This window comes from Eptatretus burgeri, chromosome 2 (assembly GCF_056783735.1).
Source record: "Eptatretus burgeri isolate ZD-2024b chromosome 2, Ebu_testis_v1, whole genome shotgun sequence".
In the NCBI taxonomy this organism is placed as follows: domain Eukaryota; kingdom Metazoa; phylum Chordata; class Myxini; order Myxiniformes; family Myxinidae; genus Eptatretus; species Eptatretus burgeri.
Genome location: NC_140962.1, coordinates 58,774,571 through 58,795,863, shown reverse-complemented (window position 1 = coordinate 58,795,863; position 21,293 = coordinate 58,774,571). Strand labels below are relative to the sequence as shown.

Below are 21,293 nucleotides of genomic sequence, written 5' to 3'. Positions count from 1 at the left end.
GTGTGTATGTATGTGTGTGTATGTGTGTGTATGTATGTGTGTGTATGTGTGTATGTGTGTATGTGTGTATGTATGTGTGTATGTGTGTATGTATGTGTGTATGTGTGTGTGTATGTGTGTATGTGTGTATGTGTGTATGTGTGTATGTGTGTATGTGTGTATGTGTGTATGTGTGTATGTGTGTATGTGTGTGTGTATGTGTGTATGTGTGTATGTGTGTATGTGTGTATGTGTGTATGTGTGTATGTGTGTATGTGTGTATGTGTGTATGTGTGTATGTGTGTATGTGTGTATGTGTGTATGTGTGTATGTGTGTATGTGTGTATGTGTGTATGTGTGTATGTGTGTATGTGTGTATGTGTGTGTGTGTGTGTGTGTGTGTGTGTGTGTGTATGTGTGTATATGTGTATGTGTGTGTATATGTGTGTGTGTGTCTGTGTGTGTATATGTGTGTGTGTGTGTGTGTGTGTGTGTGTGTGTGTGTGTGTATGTGTGTGTGTGTGTGTGTGTGTGTGTGTGTGTGTGTGTGTGTGTGTGTGTATATATATATATATATATATTCCACAAAAAGGTTCCTTTCAACTAATTGCCTCAAGGATATGGAAGAAACTCTCAATTTAAATGAGAAATATAAATGACAGTTCAACTTTTAAATATACCAGAGATGGGGAATCCCCCGCCATTGAATGAAAAAGGTCATACATATTCCAGATAATGAGGGAGGTGAATTGGAAACAAGACACCATTTGGTCATCATCTCGAAAAAGTTCCCCAGGGGTGAGGAATGTAGTAACCAAAAATAATTGAAATCAGATACGCAGTTTTCCATTTATTACAAAAAACATTTTTTAAAGATGGCCGCCCCAGTCGGCCATCTTGGATCCGGCCACGCCCAAAATCAATAGGGTTCTTCCTTTTCAGGTGGTACATGTGACCCAAATTTCAAATCGATATGGGGAACAGTTTATGAGTTATCGCACTCACAACTATAAATGTTGACGCCGCCCCAGTCGGCTATCTTGGATCCGGCCATGCCCAAAATCAATAGGGTTCTTCCTTTTCAGGTGGTACATGTGACCCAAATTTCAAATCGATATGAGGAACAGTTGATGAGTTATCGCACTTACAGCTATAAATGTTGACGCCCGGATGGACAGGGTGACAACAATAACCCCCTTCCGCCACGCGGCGGGGAAATAAAAAGTGCCTGAAAACTTATTTACAACTTTGTGTAGTTTTTTTTTTTCATCCACTCCCCACAACCCAATAAACCTCTCCTCCTCTCCAGAGACAAAAGGACCGATAAAAATACAATCATCATTACTACTAGTTGGCACCACTGCCTTCCCGGTGGGAGTACCTGTGTCGGCCAACCGAACACGGATGGCCGTTAGTGTCCAGGGAGTCAAAGAAAAGCAAAATTGTCAAGGATAGCACAGTGATCTACATCGTAATAACCAGGAAGAATCACGAGGTGAGGAAAGCATGTGACAAAGATGGTGCACAGCAATCACCGCTGTGAGGGGTGAGGAAACATGAGGTGATGAAAGCATGTGATTTGTCGCACCACCGAGATGAACCGTTGTTTGCCGACATGGATAGACACCATTACAATAGACACATACGAAAACAAGCCAGTAGACGACATGGCTACTCGCTCTAGATGGAAAGCTGGCCAACGCGACGAGCCGATATTGATGTACATGCTATCAATCAATTTAGCACAATAAATATGATTATCACAGCCCTCTTAGTTTGCGCCCAGAAACCCGCCTTGTGAAATTTCAGGCATGTTTCCAAAGAGACTAACAAATGGCAGCCCTGGTAATTCCATTTATCTATTGGCTAAAAAATTTTTTTTTTTATATGATGCTGTAAGACATTCTCCTTGGGCACAAAAAAAAAACAGGTCCCTCGGAGGTATTGATTTTTTTGTACAGTCCACAATAAGTGTACGATGTACGATAAAGTATTTTATTTATCTCTTGCTTATCAACGGAAGCGTGCATAGCAACCATTCATTTTTGTGTACATGCTAGCCACATTGTACACATTTCACCCAAATTTCATCAAAATCAGACTCTTTCTCTTAGAGATATTGGCAATTAACTGTTTCTGAAATGTTTGATATGTACTCGCCCAAAACCTGTATCCTCCTACAAATATTTTTTGTTTGGGCTGCAAATTGGCATGAAGGGAGCTAGATAGATTGCGCACAGAACTCTAAGCTTCGATTTTTTTTGACCACTTTAAAGGGCCGTTGCTAGGGCCTGGGGTCCCATATTCAAAAGCACACGATTCCCAGAAATATTGGTCCTACCTACCAAATTTCATTGGAATCGGTTGAGTGGTTTAGCCCCTAGGCTTGACCAAAGTTTCGCAGACAGACAGATGGAAATGTCCAGAATAAGGGTGCTCTAAGAGCAGCCAATAAAATAAAATTTAAAAAGCCGTTTTTTTACAGCCATTTTTCCCTGCTGAGCAGGGGTTAGCTTTTCTTGAGGCAATGTTTTATGGCCAGATACCCTTCCTGACATCAACCCTGATCACCACTTACGACACACAGGGATATGGTACACCTATTCTAACCGGGGCATACACCGGGACCAGTACACTGGTACTCATTTCGCCGACCTTGGAAGGATGACAGGCTGAGTCAACCCCCTGGTGTTAATTCAGCAGCCAACGGGGCTCGAACTCAGGACCTTAAGATCCCAAGCCAGCCACCGTAACCACTGAGCCAACACCAGGCGACAATAGACACAAATACTAATGAAGGAAAAACAAACAGTCACACCAAATTGGTGAGCGTCATAACCAATTGACGAGTGAATATTGGCAACATAGATACAGCCATACAACCTCTATTTATTATAACAAATTTCCAATAATAGGCGTGCACAACAATCCTTGACCATGTTGTGGAACGTCGGCCAAGGATCTCAATTTTTCAGCTTTATTTCACAACCGCTTCAGCGAATGAAAAATATTTCAACATAGAAGCTACTACCCATCAAGAATTTTTTTTAACAAATTTGTACGATGATTGGATGGAAAATGCAGCTGGCATTCCAAAAAGTCTGTTTTCTTTAGGCATGGGTTGCAGGGTGTTTCACCCATCAGAAATAAATTAGCTTCGCTCAGCCTGGGCCAAATTACTCGACGACCCGCGCGATGGGTGATCTTGTTCCAGGCGTGCAACACGTTCTTCTAACAAATCCCTTTATTTGGGCAGTTTATAGTCAACAGACCGGTGTGATCGCTCCCAAAAATAAAAAAAAATCCCAGGTTACTTATATGAAGCAGAAACACGTACTACTTATATAGCTCAGATAATTGCAACTGCAACGCACGCGTACGCACGCACGCACAGAAAAAAAAATAATTCAAAAGTTGAAGCGGAACTCGCAGACAACTTCCGGGTGCCCTCATGAATCACTGAAAGTTTCAGCTTCCCCTGTCAAATACTCTCAAAAGTGTGGATCAAATCCTGTCAAATCCAACATACTTTCCCACCATTATATCAATATTACTTTGCAAATCAGGTATACATGATTGCTATGTTTTCAAAAAGCAAACAAAATAAAAAATAATCTTACCTCGATGTTGTCAAAACTTAGCTTGATGACAGGGACGTAAGCATCTTCCACAGACTGAAAAATAAAGGAATCACATGTACCAAGTTTCAGTTGAATATGTTAAAGGGTGTGGAGAAAATGTCTGAAAAAAAATAAAAATAAAAAAACAGGTGGGACAGACAGACAGACAGACTGATGGACCCCTCTGGTGAAACCGAAAAGAGACCAACAACTGAACATTGGCAACTGCTCATAATAATAACAAAAACAACAAGTATTCATTAACAATGACGTGATCAGAGGTCAGCTCACCCTGAGGCCTTTAACACCCTCCTGCTCCTTCAGTTTCTCATAGAACGACTGAAAGAAGTCGCTCCTTTCAACGTGCCGTGGGGATACGCATAATGCATCGATATCGGCACCTGTACACATGATAGAACCTCAATTACCCGCTATCCTCACATCTCATCACCAGGCTGAAAGCATAAGAGCGGAGTTCAATAAGCACATACCTTTTGTGTGTACTCCTAACCTGTAAGAGCCAAATGTAAAGATTTTTCCTCCAACACTCTCCAAAACTGAAGGAGGGAGATTCTGAAACAAAATAAAATAATAAAGTGCCACAAGCCTGAAAAACTGAGCAGCTTAGATGACAGTACAAAAAAATAAATAAAAAAAAACAACAAAACATTAAAACTACCAAACTCTGCTTACCTTGGTTTCACCTACTTCCTGTATCCACTGCCTTGCCAAGTTGTTCAGTTTACCCAGAACTACCATTCTGTATGGTGGTGGGGGTTGAGGAGGGGGGGAGTTTGCGAGGGGAGAAAAACAAAGTAGTAAATCCAGAATCAAGTATGTCCACACTCCCCCTCCTGTAATAAGTAATCAACAGGTTTATATTCACAGAATAAAAATGTTTTCAGGTCTTTGGAAGCCAGTTATCACAATGATTCAATCAAGAACGGCCTTGTTAGTTTTCCAAAATGAGTGATGCCACTTGGCTGAGCTCGATCCTCTCAATGACAAAGGCAAAAACTGTTGAAACTCGAGTTCATAGAACACGGTCTTACCCCACACAATCTTGAGAAAGGACATTTGAAGGGTTTTTTCAACTCTTACTTTACATTTGAGCACGAACTATATTACCTATGAACCGCCATTTTGTCTGAGTCTCAATATTCCCCAACATAGAGAGCAAGCGGCACGTTTGATTAGTCGTGATGGCGTAATATTTTGTCCAAGGTTAAATGGAAAGTTTTTGAAAAAGAGCTAACAAGGCGATTTGTGGTCTACAGTGTTCAAGTATATACGGTAAACCCTCACTTATCGTGAGGGTTAGGTTCCTGGAAAATGCCACGAGAGATAAACCCTTTATCGTGGAAACCAATGGCCAATGGGAAAAGGGGGTTTCGGTTCTTGGGCCTCAAAAAAATATATAGGAGGAAGGGGACTGGCAGCCAGAAATAAACATCAGAATTGAAAAAAAAAAAACCATGTCAACATTAAAATAAAATGTGTGCATATGAAACAAAAACACAAGACCTTTACAAGTTTTACAAAACTGAAGTGTGTGAGGGTAAGAACATTACACTCATGTACTGTACTTTGCCATAAATAGAAAACACAAGACTTAGCTCAGGATCATGATGATGTTAGAGTGGAGAGCAGGGAATGGGGAGGGGGGGAGGAGAATAACCCCATCTCATCAGTGTAAAAACCTGATCTAGCATAAACCCCTTCACCTCGATTAGCTCCATGAGCTGTGGTAGAAACATTTTTGCAGCATCACGGTTTGCAGATGCTGCTTCCCCAACTAATTTTTCATGGAGGTCGAATCCTCTTGAATTCCTCAAACCAGCACTTGCTGGTGTGGAACATGGGTAGCCAACATGGGTTACCACATTTAAGAAAGCGCCTCTTTTGATCAGGATGCTGGAACGGCGAAGAACCACGACAATTACAAAGTGGCGATTATTCGGTCGAAACACTGGTGAGGCAACAACGTTTGAGAGTGAAGCAAGAGAACGAGGGTTCGAGTCTGGGTGTCGGAAAGTGAGGTTTGGAAATGAGGTTCGAGAATGAGGAAGAAACCAATGGGGAAGGTTTGACCTACAATCATTGCCCCCGTAATGGCGAGCTTCAGATGCCACATTTTCACCTCGAGCCAAACGATCGACTCGATATTTTCACCCAATGTCATAACCTTTCTCTGACTTTTGGCATAACTAACGTTTTCCATGACTTTATGTTAGAGCTCATTAAAAGTGATGCACTATAAACACCACAAGGCTGGAAATGGGAGATAATCGAACACGCAACGGACAGATGCAAACAATAACTCATTTCAGTTCAAACTAGAAGGGCACTTGGTAGAGCACATACCTCCACCACGTAATGCCTGATCCACGAGGACATAATCGGGCCCAATCAATACATTTTTGAAATATCAGGCTATGCATTGTTTTCGCCCCAATCTCTCAATGGTGAAGAATCACTTAAAAAAAAAAAATCAAATAATTCTCACATCCAGATCAGATTCAGAGCTTCACCAAAATCAAATAAATTCGTCCTTGCCACACACTCAACCTGTCCATCAAGTTTAATCCGAATCCGTCCAAAACTTTTTGATATCGTGCTATATCGGTTTTGACCCAATCTCTCACTTTAAAAATTCTAGTGGTTGGATCCAGAACTGGATCTTCAATAAAATATAATCAGTTCATCCTTGTCACACACCGAATCTGTCCACAACTTTTTGAGATATCCTGTACACAGACAGAAAGGAGTGAAAACATAACCTCCTTCACCTTCGGGGCGGAGGTAAAAATGCGATTGGTCGAAATGAAATCCAGTGATAATGAAATCAGAACACAATAGGTTGCCTGCGATTGGTCAAACCCCTTGATATTTGAGAGTTGACTTTCACTCAATTGAAATTTTAAAAAAAAGTTTCAATGGTCATATTTTAAAGAAAAAAAAATTGGAAGCTTATCGCCAATGATGTACCGTGGGTTATTCTTACCTGTTGTCTGTGTACTTTATGACATCCCTAAAAACAGCAAGTTTCCTGGTTGGAATGACTATACATTTTGTTTGACTGCCCAGCAGACTAAAAAAGAAAATAAAGTAAAATAAAACACAATAAAATGCAAGTCTGGAGACGGCGATGGTTCACGAGCAATGTACACAGATTGCCTTTTTTATTTTTTTTTACCTTCGAGGGGACGCCACGGGCAAACTGGCGGGAATCGGGAAAAACGTAAATGATCAAAGTTGTAGTAATCGAAGAGCACTACAAATCGACCACGAATTGCGAAATCCTAAACGTAGTTCGCCTTTTTAATTTTTTTATGGCGGGAATCAGGAAAAACGTAAATGATGAAAGTTGTAGTACTCGAAGAGCACTACTTGCATACCAACTTTCATTCGAAACAGGCCACGGGAAAACTGGCGGGAATCGGGAAAAACGTAAATGATGAAAGTTGTAGTAATCGAAAAGCACTACAAATCGACCACGAATTGCGAAATCCTAAACGTAGTTCGCCTTTTTAATTTTTTTATGGCGGGAATCGGGAAAAATGTAAACGATGAAAGTTGTAGTTCTCGAAGATCACTACTTGCATTCGAAACAGTTGAAAACCCTAGGAGCTCGATGCCCAATTTATTGATTTTTTTTTTGACATATTCTATGTTCATGACCTTGTGACCTTGACATTGGGACGAAAATGAAAAATCGAGCTCCGTGGGGATATGCAGGTGCCATTGGGCTAACCAAATACCGAAACCCCTGCCAGATTCAACAAACCCCCTCGGAGAAGATGTAACTTGAAATCGGCTACCCCCTAAAAACATGTTTTTTGAGCGTGGCTCCGCCCATAATGGGCACAGCACGCCCATTCTCAGTAAAACACAACTAGATCATGATATAAACCTCCCACCAAAATTTTATCAGGATCGGATCAAAACCCACGGAGCTATGCTCGGGACAGACACAGACAGAGACAGACAGACACACATCAATAACAAATATAGTGGTCACTTACTGACTCGTGAACCAAAAACCTTACTCCCATCTGTGCATGCATGCTCTGGACAAGATTCTGTACAATTTGCCAAATTGAAAGCAAAAATACTGCTAATCTGAAGGTTTGTGTTCCAATTCATATTCTGGTATTCAATATATAATATTAAATTGAAATCAAGTAGTTCCTCGATCATAGACTCGTGTCTGAGAGACAGTGTGAACTAATTGCTCAACCCTGCTTTTCGCTTCACACTGAGGGAAGGGAATGCAGGATAATTATTTATAGTTTTGGGTTTTTTTCAAGTTGGTTTAAAAACAACTAGAGTAATTCGACTGCACGCAGTCAACAGGTATGCCTCCGCTCTCCTGCACAAACACTTGAGTATTGACATATTTGACCCTTGACCTTTATCATACCTGGCCCAAAATCTAATCAGTTAATTGCCCTAACTTTACCTTTTTCCAAGTTTGATGAAATTCTGTCCAATATTTGAGTTAGGGCATAAACAGTAAAATTTCAGAGTTTGACCTTGACCTTTGAGCCATGACTTTATCACATCTGGCCCAAAATCTAATCACTTAATTGCCCTGTCTTACTTTACCTTTTTACCAAGTTTGATGAAATTCTACAATTTGCTTCTTGAGTTATCACGTAAACGAAAATCCGGACGGACGGACGACCCGGAAACATAAATTAACATAAAAAAACAACAAAAAAAAAACCATCTAGCATGGCAATCGGGAGAGCACATACCTCCACCAGGCTGAACAGTTTACGTTTTGCATTCCAATGATGGGCTGGATCTGGATCTGGTCCTGAACCAAAATAAAATCGGCTTATTCTTGTCACCGACACAACTCATCCACCTAGTTTTGTCATAACTCATCCACTACTCATCCACCTAGTTTTGTCATAACTCGTCCACTATTTTGAGACATCATGTTATATGGTGACTTCCATGGTAACTCGCGTTACATTTGAAGGTCATATGAGAATGTATCTAGTCCCCCACAGCATTGCTAACAACTGCAATGATCCAGATTATTGGTCAGGCTAGCATCGATATTGAACCTATTCTGCGGTATGGTCAGGTCAGGTCAGGTATGGGAGCATGTGCCAGAACAGCACGTCGCTGCGTCCACTTTCCGCCGGTACTCCAGGGGCCTCCGTCTGGCCATCCCCCAGGCAGATGCCAGGCCCATCCCCATCTCCTTGAGATGGTCAACCTGTTGCAACCATGAGGCACGTGGTCGACCCACTGGCCTCCTCCACTCATGAGACTCCCTCGCTGAGAGAATCTGGTGAGCAGGAGAGTCAGGAAAACAAGCCACATGTCCATACAGCCGCAACTGACGCTCACGGACTATGCAGGTAACAAATCTCATCCGAGTCTCTCTCAGCAACCGCTCATTGGACACAAAATCCGACCAGCGATAGCCAAGGATTCTCCGAAGAGACCTGGTACCAAAGGAATTAAGTCTCCGTCTCAGATCCTTGGTCAGAGTCCAAGTCTCGCACCCATAGAGCAAGACTGGAAGTACCAAGGACCTGAAGACTCGGACTTTCGTCATCCCGCACAGGTACCGGCAGCGCCACACCCCATGATCCAGTGAATCCATGACTCCCCAGGCCCGACCCAGACGTCTATTGACCTCTGACTCGCAGCCAGCAGAGACATGAATATCACTGCCAAGGTAAGTGAATCTCTCCACGACCTCAACATCCTCACCACAAACAGACACAGACAGGACAGCAGCATCCAAGATGTCACCGAAAGCCTGGATCTTAGTTTTGACCCAAGAAACCCGTAATCCCAATGGCTCCGACTCCTCATTCAGCACCTCGAGGGCCCCCAAGAGGATGTCTAAAGTCTCCGCAAAGATGACTGCATCATCTGCAAAGTCAAGGTTCGAGATCTTGACATTCCCAAATGACGCACCGCAACTTGATCTCTCAGACATCCTCCCTAGAATCCAGTCCATACAAGTGCTGAAAAGTGTGGGGGCAAGTACACATCCCTGACGAACTCCAGTAACAACTGGAAATAAGTCAGAGATGGTACCACCACACTTCACAGCACTCTCAGTACCAGAGTAGAGTTCAGACATCAGATCGATCAGTTTTGGTGGCACCCCACGAAGACCAAGAATCCTCCAGAGGACATCCCGATTCACTGAATCGAATGCTTTACAGAGATCAACATAGGCTGCAAGCAGCCCCTGCCGAAACCCTCGTCTGCGTTCGGTGAGGACACGAAGTGCAAGGATACGGTCAATCGTTGACCTCTTTGGTGTAAAGCCTGACTGCTCTGGACGCTGGTGCTCAAGCAGATGGTGGCGAACCCTATCGAGAATTATCCGAGCAAAGACCTTGCCCGGCACTGAGAGCAGCGTCACCCCTCGGTAGTTGTTGCAGTCTTGGCGATCACCCTTCCCTTTCCAGAGAGGGACAACAAGGCCCCTCTTCCAGTCAGTTGGGATGATGCCTGTGTTCCAGGCAGAGCACAAAACTGCATGCAACGACACGAGTGCAGCATTTCCACCAGCCTTGAGAAGTTCGGCATGGATGCCACAGATCCCTGGAGCTTTGCCCCGTTTCAACTGGTTCACCGCAGCCCGTGTTTCCACAAGCGAAGGTGGACCACAGTTGATTCGAGGGTCAGCAACAGGGATTGTAACACCCTTGACGTCCAACTCGACAGTTGGGGGATCAGCCTGGTACAACCGCTCAAAGTAACCGGCCCAGCGGGCCTTCACTTCAGACTCCTCTGTCAAGAGCCTACCACTCTCTGCTCGAACTGTAGTGCTCCGAGGGATGGGCTTGGATGAACGTAATGCGCGAATTCCCCTGTAAGCGGGACGAGAATCACCTGTCCACAGGTGATGCTCTACCCCCTCACAGATTCCTCGCACATAGGCCTCCTTGTCCACCCTCAGTGCACGTACAGTTTTACGCCTCAGCTCCCTGAACAGCTCAGCTCTGCCATTCAGCCTGGCCCTGCGACTCTGGTCAATGGTATCCAGTGTCCCTTGAGACAAAATTCTTCTTTGCCCTGCGGTGAGCTCCAAGGCATCCACCGGCAACATCAAGGACGGTGGTCTTGAAGGCGCTCCACAACTCTTCAGGACCCCCCAAAGCACCCAGACCCCCCAAGTGTCCACTCAGCCTGTTCGCAAACTCCTCAGCTACTCTCTCATCCCTGAGCTTGGCAACATCCAGCCTCGGCTGGGATGGTACCATTCTCCAGGATTTAAGGTGCAGCTTTAGAGTTGCTACAACAAGCCTGTGGTCAGTATTGAGGAACTGAGCACTCTGGTAGACCCTGCAGTTCTGGATCATCCTCCAACGACCGTCAATGAGGACATGGTCAATCTCCTTTACCACACCGCCAGCGTTGGAATACCAAGTCCAGCGATGAGCTTGTGGGCGCTGAAACCATGAACCAGCCACCCTAAGTCCATGACTTCTTGCAAAGTCAAGGAACTTAGTGCTATTCTGGTTCATAGTTCCTGACCCATGGGGACCAACACACACCTCATAACCGTCCCTATCAGTTCCAGTCGATGCATTGAAATCCCCCAAGACTAGAAGTGTATCTCGTCTGGGGCACTGATCAACCACAGACTCGAGTGTGGCGTAGAATGCATCCTTCACGGTGAGATCACTCGCCTCAGTCGGAGCATAAACAGAGACCAGGGAAATGACACCTAAGGAGTGACGAATCCTTAATCTCATAATACGCTCGTTGACCGGTGTTACCTCAATTATCATTGGGGTCAGCTTATTGGACACAGCTACAGCAACTCCTTGGGTATGGTAACCATCAGAGCGACCAGACCAATAGTAGGTGTAACCACCCACCATTATCTCTCCGCAATCCGGTCTCCGAACCTCAGAGAGAGCTGCAATCCCGATGTCCAAACGCTTGAGCTCAGATGATAAGAGACAGGTGATCATCCTCTCTTAGGGATAGGACATTCCAGGCACCCACCCGAAGGGACCGCCTCAGGTTAACCCAAGGAGACCGCCGTCTGGTGGACGACACCTCAGCACCACTCCGACACTCTCCCGCAATCTGACCCAGGGATGTTACTCCGTGGTTTCCCTCCTATCAAAGATTGGGGGTCCCGAAGGCTTTGCCCCAATCCCGTCATCCGGTGAGCTGCCCTGCGAAGGGAAGCTGCACAGGAGGTACTCCCACGGAGTGGGTTTTCAGATTTTTTTGCGTTTTGCGGAATGAAGGGTTTTACGGTGGCCGGAGTGCAAATCCTGCCACCAACCTCCTAATAAGAAGTGACCCAACTGCAGGAGGACGTCCGCATACACAGTTGGGCACTAGATATGGATGGCCGTTGGCTCACAAGGAGCTCCTCCGCCCTTTGACAGGTTTTGTTTTTAATCCTGCTGGGTGTCCATATCCAAACACCCTCCTCACCAGAAAACCTGGTGGGGGAGACGGTTTAGTCGCCGCCAACCCGACCATGGAACAGGTTAGTACAGGTTTACATGGTACCTGTAGCAGGTCACAGATCGAACCTGACATGACAAAATATGGTCTGATGGTCTGATATGATGGCGGTATGGTCTGATGATGAATGTCTTCAATGTATGGTGGAGCATGGCCTTTTTCGGCATGGTAACTCGCGTTACAACAAATGGACATGGTCAAAAACAATTAAACTTTATTAACTGTTTCTCCTCAAACAGACATATGAATTACAGAGTGGCCAGTTACGTATAATGACTGAGGGTCCATACTTGAATTTTAGAAAGAATGAAAAGTGAACTGCAACATGTATAACGATGAAAAAGTGAGTAACTCGTGTTACAGTTTATAGATGACTGCTATGTACTTTAGGATAGAATCTGATAATTGTTTTGTTGCCAATAGGTCGAGGTCACTCAAACGGGCCAGAACCTGGGGATGTTTCCCAACAGATATATTAAAAAATATATAGTATATGGTTCACTTTATTTTTTTCAACCAGTGTCCACTTTTACATGGAAGTACCCATATATCACTTTAGCGCTACCCCTCAATCGTGAAGAATCACTTGAAAAATTCAAGTAACCGGATATGCATATTCACCAAAATGTAAATCATTTCGGCCTTGTCACACACCAAACCTGTTCACCACATTTCCTCAGAATCCTTCCACAATGTTGTGCGATATCCTGCTCACAGACAGCCAAATAAACAAACAACCTCCGCCCACCCAAAATAACCTCGAAAAGCAAAAACAAAAATAAATAAATAAAATAAATTTCAAATGGAATTTTTTCAAAGAAGATGAATTGCGCAGAGATGGGAAGGCAACTCGAGAGCATCCCAAAATGCAAAGCCTGTCCACGTGCAATTTGTACTCAAAATAAATTGCTAATAAAAAAAATAAACCAATGTCACCCACAGGGCGACCCGTATCTTGTCAAAAGGTGACCACGTGTGACTTCTTTAAGGTCACACTGAGGTGAACAGAGCTGCTATCCACCAAGAGCGACTCCTTGAGGAATATCTGCCCACGAGAGATTCCGATGACAATCGTTCTACAGAGTAACCATGAAAAATATGCGTTTGCCTCATAACGTCACCAAATGACGTCATAATGTCTCAAGCTTGACACAACTAGAAAGCACTCATCGAGGTGTTCAATTTGAGCTACTACACGATATGATTCCTAAAACTTGAAAATTTGACCTTGGGGTCAAATATGTTTGACCTGAGGCACTAACCATGAAGGTCAAGGCCAATCGCCACCAAAAATTAATCAGCTGAGTGCCAGACCATGAACTATATTCCCATGAAGTTTGAAGATGATCCGATCAAAATTACTCAAAAAATAAGGGTTTCGTCGACTCCCCTGATTTGCGACAAAGTGACCTTGACCTTTGACCTTCAAAATTTTGTGCACTGAAAGGGACCTCTATAGGCCTCTGATATGCGAAGTTACAAAAATTTCCGATAACTGTGCTCTGCAGAATTTTTTATGTGTGATTACAGACAAAAAAAAATTAAAAAAATTTAAAAAAAAAACATACAAGCTGACTAACATATCTTGCAAAAACTTCGTTTTGGCAAGATAATAAAAATAAAAATTACAAAAGCTAAATTCAATCAGTATTCTGCATATTCTCATAATAATGATTTGTTGAAAATTGGTCAAAAGGTCATATGGTTTAAAAAATAAAAAATAAAAATAAATAAGTGATGCCCTGGGCACAAACGCACACACGAGAACAAAACCCAGTCTCCTGCTGCATGGGGGAGGGAAGGGGTGGAGAGGCTCACAAGGGGAACATTGAAGAGTAGTGGAACAGAAACAAGATAATTAACTTTATGGAAGATCCATGCAGATTTGTAATTTGACCACACACCAGCCAAAAGGCAGGTCATTCAAATTAAAATGTACAAAATCCTTAATGAATAAGACACACAACACTCCCCCAAAATGACGACGTGCTCTCACCATTGCACTGCTGGGACTGCCCAGAAATGCTGAGATCAATACAAACCCAGAGGGATGAGATCGAAAGGGGAGACCAGCGAAGAGGCAAAGCTTCCACGACCTTTACCATTTTAGTCGCACAAAGTGAACGGTGCCCAATCCTTCCGTGCGGAGCAGGGTAACAATAACAGGAGTAGCTCAAACGATGGGAAAACTATGCAAAGTCCGTGAGGGTGGGGAGCCAGAAGGGGTGGTGGGGGTGCAGAGGGGGGATGATAAAACTCTTGATCTAACTGCAGTGGTATTCAGCACTGCAAGGTGTCGTAAGAAAGGGCACTCAGGAACTACCGCAGTGAAAACGAGCAGCAAAGATGTACAAATCATTTATATTTTTAAAAAATAAAAAAAATAAAAAAGCTACAACAGAACAGCGATGCTCGACAATATTAACCCGACTTGGTAAGAAAAGCAAACACCTGTGATTCAACTCTTCATCCTCTTCAAACACGCCAAAAGGCTTCATGGTGTCCACCAGCTGATTGGTAAGATCGAAGTCGACCTGCCGTGGTCCAGCCAAGCTGATGGGTGACGTGATGCCATGCTGTTTGGAAGATTGCATCGACTGAGATCCCTGAATGGTCGACAGGCTGGGGACAGAAGATCCGACACACACACACACACACACACACACACACACACACACACACACACACACACACACACACACACACACACACACACACACACACACACACACACACACACACACACACACACACACACACACTTATGAAGCCAAAAACAAAAAACAAAGGGAAGTTTTACGACTCATTCGAGGTCTCACCTTGACCAACGCTCAAGTTAAGGGATAGGAGTAAGAAGTAAATATCGAGGTTTTTTCACTTTCATGTCATCAGAACACTTACAATGACGTCAGAGGAAGGATATTCAACTCAGAATCGACACCGTGATAACTATCACTACAAATCATACAACCTGCTTGAGGCCTTGCACCGTCAGACTTGGCGCCAACGTAACCGAGGCTCGTATCGAGCGACAAAGACGGACAGTATCCCACGCGATGGCTTTCACGTCGCCACGCACCAACGATAAGATTGTCGTTACTGCACCGAGCGCGAAACCGGAACGAACAGCGCAAGAAGCAACAAGGAAAGCTGCAGGCCCGACGCGCTAGTCGAGGCCAGGAAGGAGGCTTTTCAATCTAAATCTGGAGCCCGACATCAATACGTAGTGCGGACTTACGAAGACATCCTTCCCTGACGTCGTGGACGTGTTGTTACTCGCCGATCCTCATAGTTCACGACGTGAAAAGCGAACCGGCCGAGTCTACAGCCGGCCCGACATGGCGCGCCCACTTAAAAAACCACGTCTCCGCTTCTGATTGCGTCAACGCGCTAATAATGACGTCAACGCGCCACTGATACGGCAACGCGCTTCCGGTTGAATGACGTCAGCAAGTTTTGTCAACACATTGTGTCGTTGGAATTTTCGAAGCATTGTTTTGAGACGCTATTGTGTTCACTGTGGAAATATTAAAGATCCAGCTGCCCAAACTGCTGCCCTAACTCTTTTCTTCTTCACTCTCAGACATTAACACTGTTTATTCTGCTTCAAAGGTCTTATTCTTCTTCTTCGAACATAATTAATCCCACGTTCGTTGTGGATTTGGCCGGGGGACGTTTTTTTGCGGCCCAAGTCTTTCACGAACCGGCTGGCCAGGCCTGGCGTTCAACTTCGTCGTTCGGGCAGGAACTTCGAATTTGTTGAGGGTGCCGGCGATAGCTCGCCGACTCTTCGCAAAGAACACCGTAGGATCGTGAACGTCCACAACCTAACGCTGACGGGACGCCAGTTTAACATCCATCACATTGATGAATCACCCTGCCTGCGAAACACCTGGATGGCAGTTTACAGCTCGGTCGGGATTCAGACCCGGGCGAGTGTTGTCCATCCGCAGCTTAAAGGTGTTTCAGACTCGGCTTGGGTGAAAGAATCGATTCCCTCCAGCGGAACCGGCAATCGAACCCTAAATTCGACAGAACTGACTTGCTCCATCGGATCAGATCAGCATGACCCCAATTAATGTTTAGTGATGTTCTTTGTTTTTATCTTTGCCAGTGGTGTTGGGGGAGTTAGGGGTATGGGGGGGGGAGCAGGATGCAAATTCTCCATGTAAATGTGAATCGTGTCGCGCCGCCTCCAGGTGGGGGGAGGTATTACAATTCTCCACCATTTACAGTCGTGCAGTGTTTCTGTCCCCACTTTTTCCAGTGCAGTGTTTCTGTCCCCACATTTTCGAGTACAGTGTTTCTGTCCCCACGTTTTCGAGTACAGTGTTTCTGGCCCCACGTTTTCGAGTACAGTGTTTCTGTCCCCACGTTTTCCAGTACAGTGTTTCTGTCCCCACGTTTTCCAGTACAGTGTTTCTGTCCCCACGTTTTCGGGTACAGTGTTTCTGTCCCCACGTTTTCGAGTACAGTGTTTCTGTCCCCACGTTTGAGTCCAGTGTTTCTGTCCCCACGTTTGAGTCCAGTGTTTCTGTCCCCACGTTTGAGTCCAGTGTTTCTGTCCCCACGTTTTCCAGTGCAGTATTTCTGTCCCCACGTTTTCCAGTACAGTGTTTCTGTCCCCACGTTTGAGTCCAGTATTTCTGTCCCCACGTTTTCCAGTGCAGTGTTTCTGTCCCCACGTTTCTGTCCCCACGTTTTAAAGTCCAGTGTTTCTGTCCCCACGTTTTCCAGTGCAGTGTTTCTGTCCCCACGTTTTCCAGTACAGTGTTTCTGTCCCCACGTTTTCGAGTACAGTGTGTCTGTCCCCATGTTTTCCAGTGCAGTGTTTCTGTCCCCACGTTTTCCAGTACAGTGTTTCTGTCCCCACGTTTTCCAGTACAGTGTTTCTGTCCCCACGTTTTCCAGTACAGTGTTTCTGTCCCCACATTTTCCAGTACAGTGTTTCTGTCCACACGTTTTCCAATACAGTGTTTCTGTCCCCACGTTTTTCAGTGCTGTGTTGGTGTCCCCACGTTTTTCAGTACGTGTTGGTGTCCCCACGTTTTACAGTGCGGTGTTGGTGTCCCCACGTTTTTCAGTACGGTGTTGGTGTCCCCACGTTTTTCAGTACGTGTTGGTGTCCCCACGTTTTACAGTACAGTGTTTCTGTCCCCACATTTTCCAGTACAGTGTTTCTGTCCCCACATTTTCCAGTACAGTGTTTCTGTCCCCACGTTTTCCAGTACAGTGTATCTGTCCCCACGTTTTCCAGTACAGTGAGATGTTTTGATTACAAACAGTATAGGTATGTTTTTATTTCATGCACGTAACCCGGATTATTTATTTTTGCCTACGCAGAGCTATCGGTTACCTATAAATAAAGGTATGCGTCAGAAGAACAGAAGAACAAGTTCTTTACAAAACAAAGTCTGTTTTTCTGCGTCTCGTTCGTTCAAGTTTGTGAATAAAATGAGCAACCGTGTACTCACGAACATGTTCTCCTCTCCTTCTGGGATCTGACAGAGAGCGTTGGCCTATTATATCTGCACGGAGTATTGTGAAATTCCAAAATTTTCATCTTATTAACAGCAAGGATATCGCAGCATATTTATTAACAGGAAACTTGGATGAAACTTGGTGGACAAGTTGGGTGTGTGACAAGGAAGAACTGATTCGATTTTGGTGAAGATCCGAATCCGGATCTGGATACCACAATTATTTAATTTCTTAAGTGATTCTTCACCCTTGAGAGAGAGGGCCAAAAACGATATGTAGCACGATATCTCAAAAAATTGTGAACGGATTTGGATGAAACTTGCTGGACAGGTTGGCTATGTCACAAGGACGAATTGATTCGATTTTGGTGAAGATCCGATTCCGGATCTGGATACGAGAATTATTTAATTTTTAAAGTGATTCTTCACCATCGAGAGATGGGGCCAAAAACGAGATATAGCACGATATCTCAAAACGTTGTGGACGGATTTATATGAAACTTGGTGGACAGGTTGGGTGTGTGACAAGGACGAATTGATTCGATTGTGGTGAAGATCCGAATCCTTATCTGGATACGAGAATTATTTAATTTTTTAAGTGATTCTTCACCATTGAGAGATGGGGCCAAAAACTAAATATAGCATGATATCTCAAAAACGTATTGGGCCCGATATGTTCTCATGGATCAGGCATTACCTGGCAGAGGTATGCGCTCCACTGAGTATCCTTCTAGTTAGTGTGTTTAACAATGATTGATTTACAGGAGTCATAAGTATATGTCATACACATATGCCCAATTGTATGTGTTGTCCTCTTCGTTAATGCAGGTATTGGATGGTACTATGTGCACTGATAAAGCCTGACCACACATCTTTACAAGATAGCAAGCAGAATAACATACACTGCTTCAGTCTTTCAGTCCAAGAAATAATGAGATGTAATGTACATTTTCATTACAGCACCAGAGGAAGAATTGCAAGTGAAGGATGGGAACAGGGTTTCAATGGGTGTAAATGAAGCTGGGATATAGAAATGGGTAAAGACCATGAGGTGGCAGTGTCCAGCAGAATTGAAATTCTAGTGGGAATAGCTAAGAGAAGAGGTGAATGAATCAATGGGGTGACCATTAAGTTTAGAGTTGGGAAGGTTTCTGGTAGAAAATTCTTGCATTAAAAAAAGAGGAGGTGATTCCGAGGGGATTTGATTGAGATGTTTAACATGATGAAGGGTTTCAAGAAAATAAGTGCAGAATAATTTTTCAGCAGAATAGATACTGACGAGACAACGAGGCACAGTTTTAGAGTAAGTCAGGGAGTTACGAGGGTAAGTTATATAGAGGGTAAGAGCAGTAGAGTCAGTGGATTTAAAATTGAGTTGGATATGTATCTGGAAGTGATGGGGATGTGGGAGTACGGAGCTGTCAGCATGATTGCGCAGGCTTGATGGGTACGCATTGAAGTTCCTTGTATAACAAGTTTGACTCGGAGTTGCAGTGGTTTGGGGTGTGCCTGGTGTTGGTTTAATGGTTAGGGTGTTGGGCTTGGGATCCTAGGATCCTGAGTTCAAATCTCGCTCGGCTGTTGAATTAATACCAGGTGGGGTTGACTCTGCCCGTCATCCTTCCGAGGTCAGCAAAATGAGTGCCAGATTGCTGGTATCCTTTGTCGGAGTGGTGACCCATCCAGGATTGTGTGCAATAGTCAAGGAGACTGCTTAGGCAGCACTAACGCTCTACATAGAGTATGGTCCCAATGGATGGATGGACGGGTTGGGGTAGGGGAGAGAGTGGGAGGTGTAAGACCAGAAAAGCCGATCAGATCATGTACCCTGCTCTATACAGAGGCTGAGTTCTGTTGAAGCAGTTTCTTTGGCTTGGATTACAAACATGGACAGGTCATCACCCCAACAAGACCAAAATAGGCAGTATAAAAAAATGAAAATGCAAGGCCACCAACCTGCTTATGATGAACAACAACATTCAAGGATACCCTGAAACTCAGCATCCGATAACATGTCAAAAGCATGGGTTTCACATCCTCAAGGGGGGAGGCAAGATGAGAAGTAACAGCCTATTCTCTGGAGTCATAATCCATGATGTTATGGATTAAGGCTTTGTGCACTGTCATAAGATGAGGATGGCATGAAAATAAAAGTTTGTCCCATGAAAAAATCCTGATTTAGCAGACAGCTTTGGGAAAATGAGAAAGAGGTTTCAAACCCGACTGGAAGAGTTCTACAAGAATGTTGATGCAAGTATTCCAAAAGCTTATGGGCAATAACACTTACTGAAGTAATCTATACGAATAAGTGTGTGTGTGTGTGTGTGTGTGTGTGTGTGTGTGTGTGTGTGTGTGTGTGTGTGTGTGTGTGTTCATAAAGCATATATATATATATATATATATATATATATATATATATATATATATATATCAATCCCTCTCTTCCACTTTCCATCTCTCCCTCTCTTCCTCTGTCCCATCTTTGCTCTACCCCCCTCCCAATACAGTGCAGCATCCTCCTCCCACACGTCTCATTGTTCCCTCCCCTTTCTCTTTGTCTCTGGACATATCCGGACGGTGGTGTTGTCTGGACAGTGTTTGTCTCTGGATGAGTTCAAGGCGGTGTTTGTCTCCAGCCAGCTTGGCTCCAGGCGCGTCCAGGAGGTGTTTGTCTCTGGATGCTTCTGGGCGGTGTTTGTCTATTGACATGTCTGCGTGGTGTTTGTCTATGGACATGTCTGGGTGGTGTTTGCCTCAGGACACGACTGGGCGGGAATCAACGCTCCACCGCATGTCTGCCTTCCCATCCCCCACCCCTTCTCACTCTCCTTCCCTCCTCTCCCCCCCCACCACTCTCTCCCTCTTCCCCCCTCTTTTTCTCCCTCCCCCCTTGAGTATTCCCATCAGCGAAGTGATGGGTATTTGCTCATTGTAAATTAAAGTCAACTCAGGTGGTACACTTACATTTTTCAAGTTTTTTTCTTTGTATACACTAGTACGTGCCCATACGTGCAAAAAAAAAACAAAAAAAAAAACTTTAAAACTGCATGCCAGAAACAACCACACAGGTCGTTCCTTTGCTCTTGCGTGGCTGTATGTGCAAACCAAAAAAACATTAAAAAAAAAATTTTAACTTCAAACAACTGCACAGGCCGTTCCTTCGCTCTCTTAAATGATGATTGGATTGGGGCATTGTGTCTATCTATAAATGCGCATAAGAAATCGAGAAATTATTAGAATACAGTAAGTCATCACTATCCGGAAGTCCGTACGTTGTAACCCGTAATGGGGAACGCGGCTGAGGTTCTCTTCCCCATCGGCCACGCCTACGCAGCAACGTGTCCTGTCATTGGTTTGGTAAATAAATGGCCATAACTTGGGAAGCTCTTGTCCAATTAATATCAAAACCTTGAAAAGGCACATCCTCAGGTCCCCAGCAATATACCTGGCAAGTTTCAATTAGATCGGACCAGAGGTTGTCAAGAAACAGCAGTCACACACACACACACATAGCTGGAATTATAGATAGATGATCAAGGCTCATGAAAGAGCTAGAGAAGAATGGAATGGAACAAAATGGAAAGGAAGAAACACCAAGAGCAGAATATAAGTGAGAGCGAGATATCAAGGGGAGGGGGAGAAGGACACATGGGGGGGGGGTGAACAAGCTGCACACAAGCTGAATGAAACACAGTAAGGAGAAGAAAGGGAAAGTGGGGATGATACAGAAAAGAAACAA

General features: G+C 44.3%; 1 protein-coding gene across 5 annotated transcripts in view; it reads right to left on the bottom strand.

Annotated features, from left to right (window-relative positions):
• Positions 1-15,550, bottom strand: part of PAPOLG (poly(A) polymerase gamma) — an 81,980-nt gene extending 66,430 nt beyond the window's left edge. For all 5 annotated transcript variants that reach the window (XM_085869467.1, XM_085869468.1, XM_085869469.1 and 2 more), the window contains exons 1-6: positions 15,313-15,550; positions 14,526-14,696; positions 4,293-4,359; positions 4,091-4,172; positions 3,891-4,000; positions 3,600-3,653 (exon numbers count right to left, since the gene is read on the bottom strand). In XM_085869467.1, coding sequence (XP_085725593.1) covers positions 3,600-3,653; positions 3,891-4,000; positions 4,091-4,172; positions 4,293-4,359; positions 14,526-14,696; positions 15,313-15,320 — 492 coding nt within the window. In that variant the 5' untranslated portion in view covers positions 15,321-15,550. The remainder of the gene's footprint in view (positions 1-3,599; positions 3,654-3,890; positions 4,001-4,090; positions 4,173-4,292; positions 4,360-14,525; positions 14,697-15,312) is intronic.
• Positions 15,551-21,293: the final 5,743 nt, after the last annotated feature.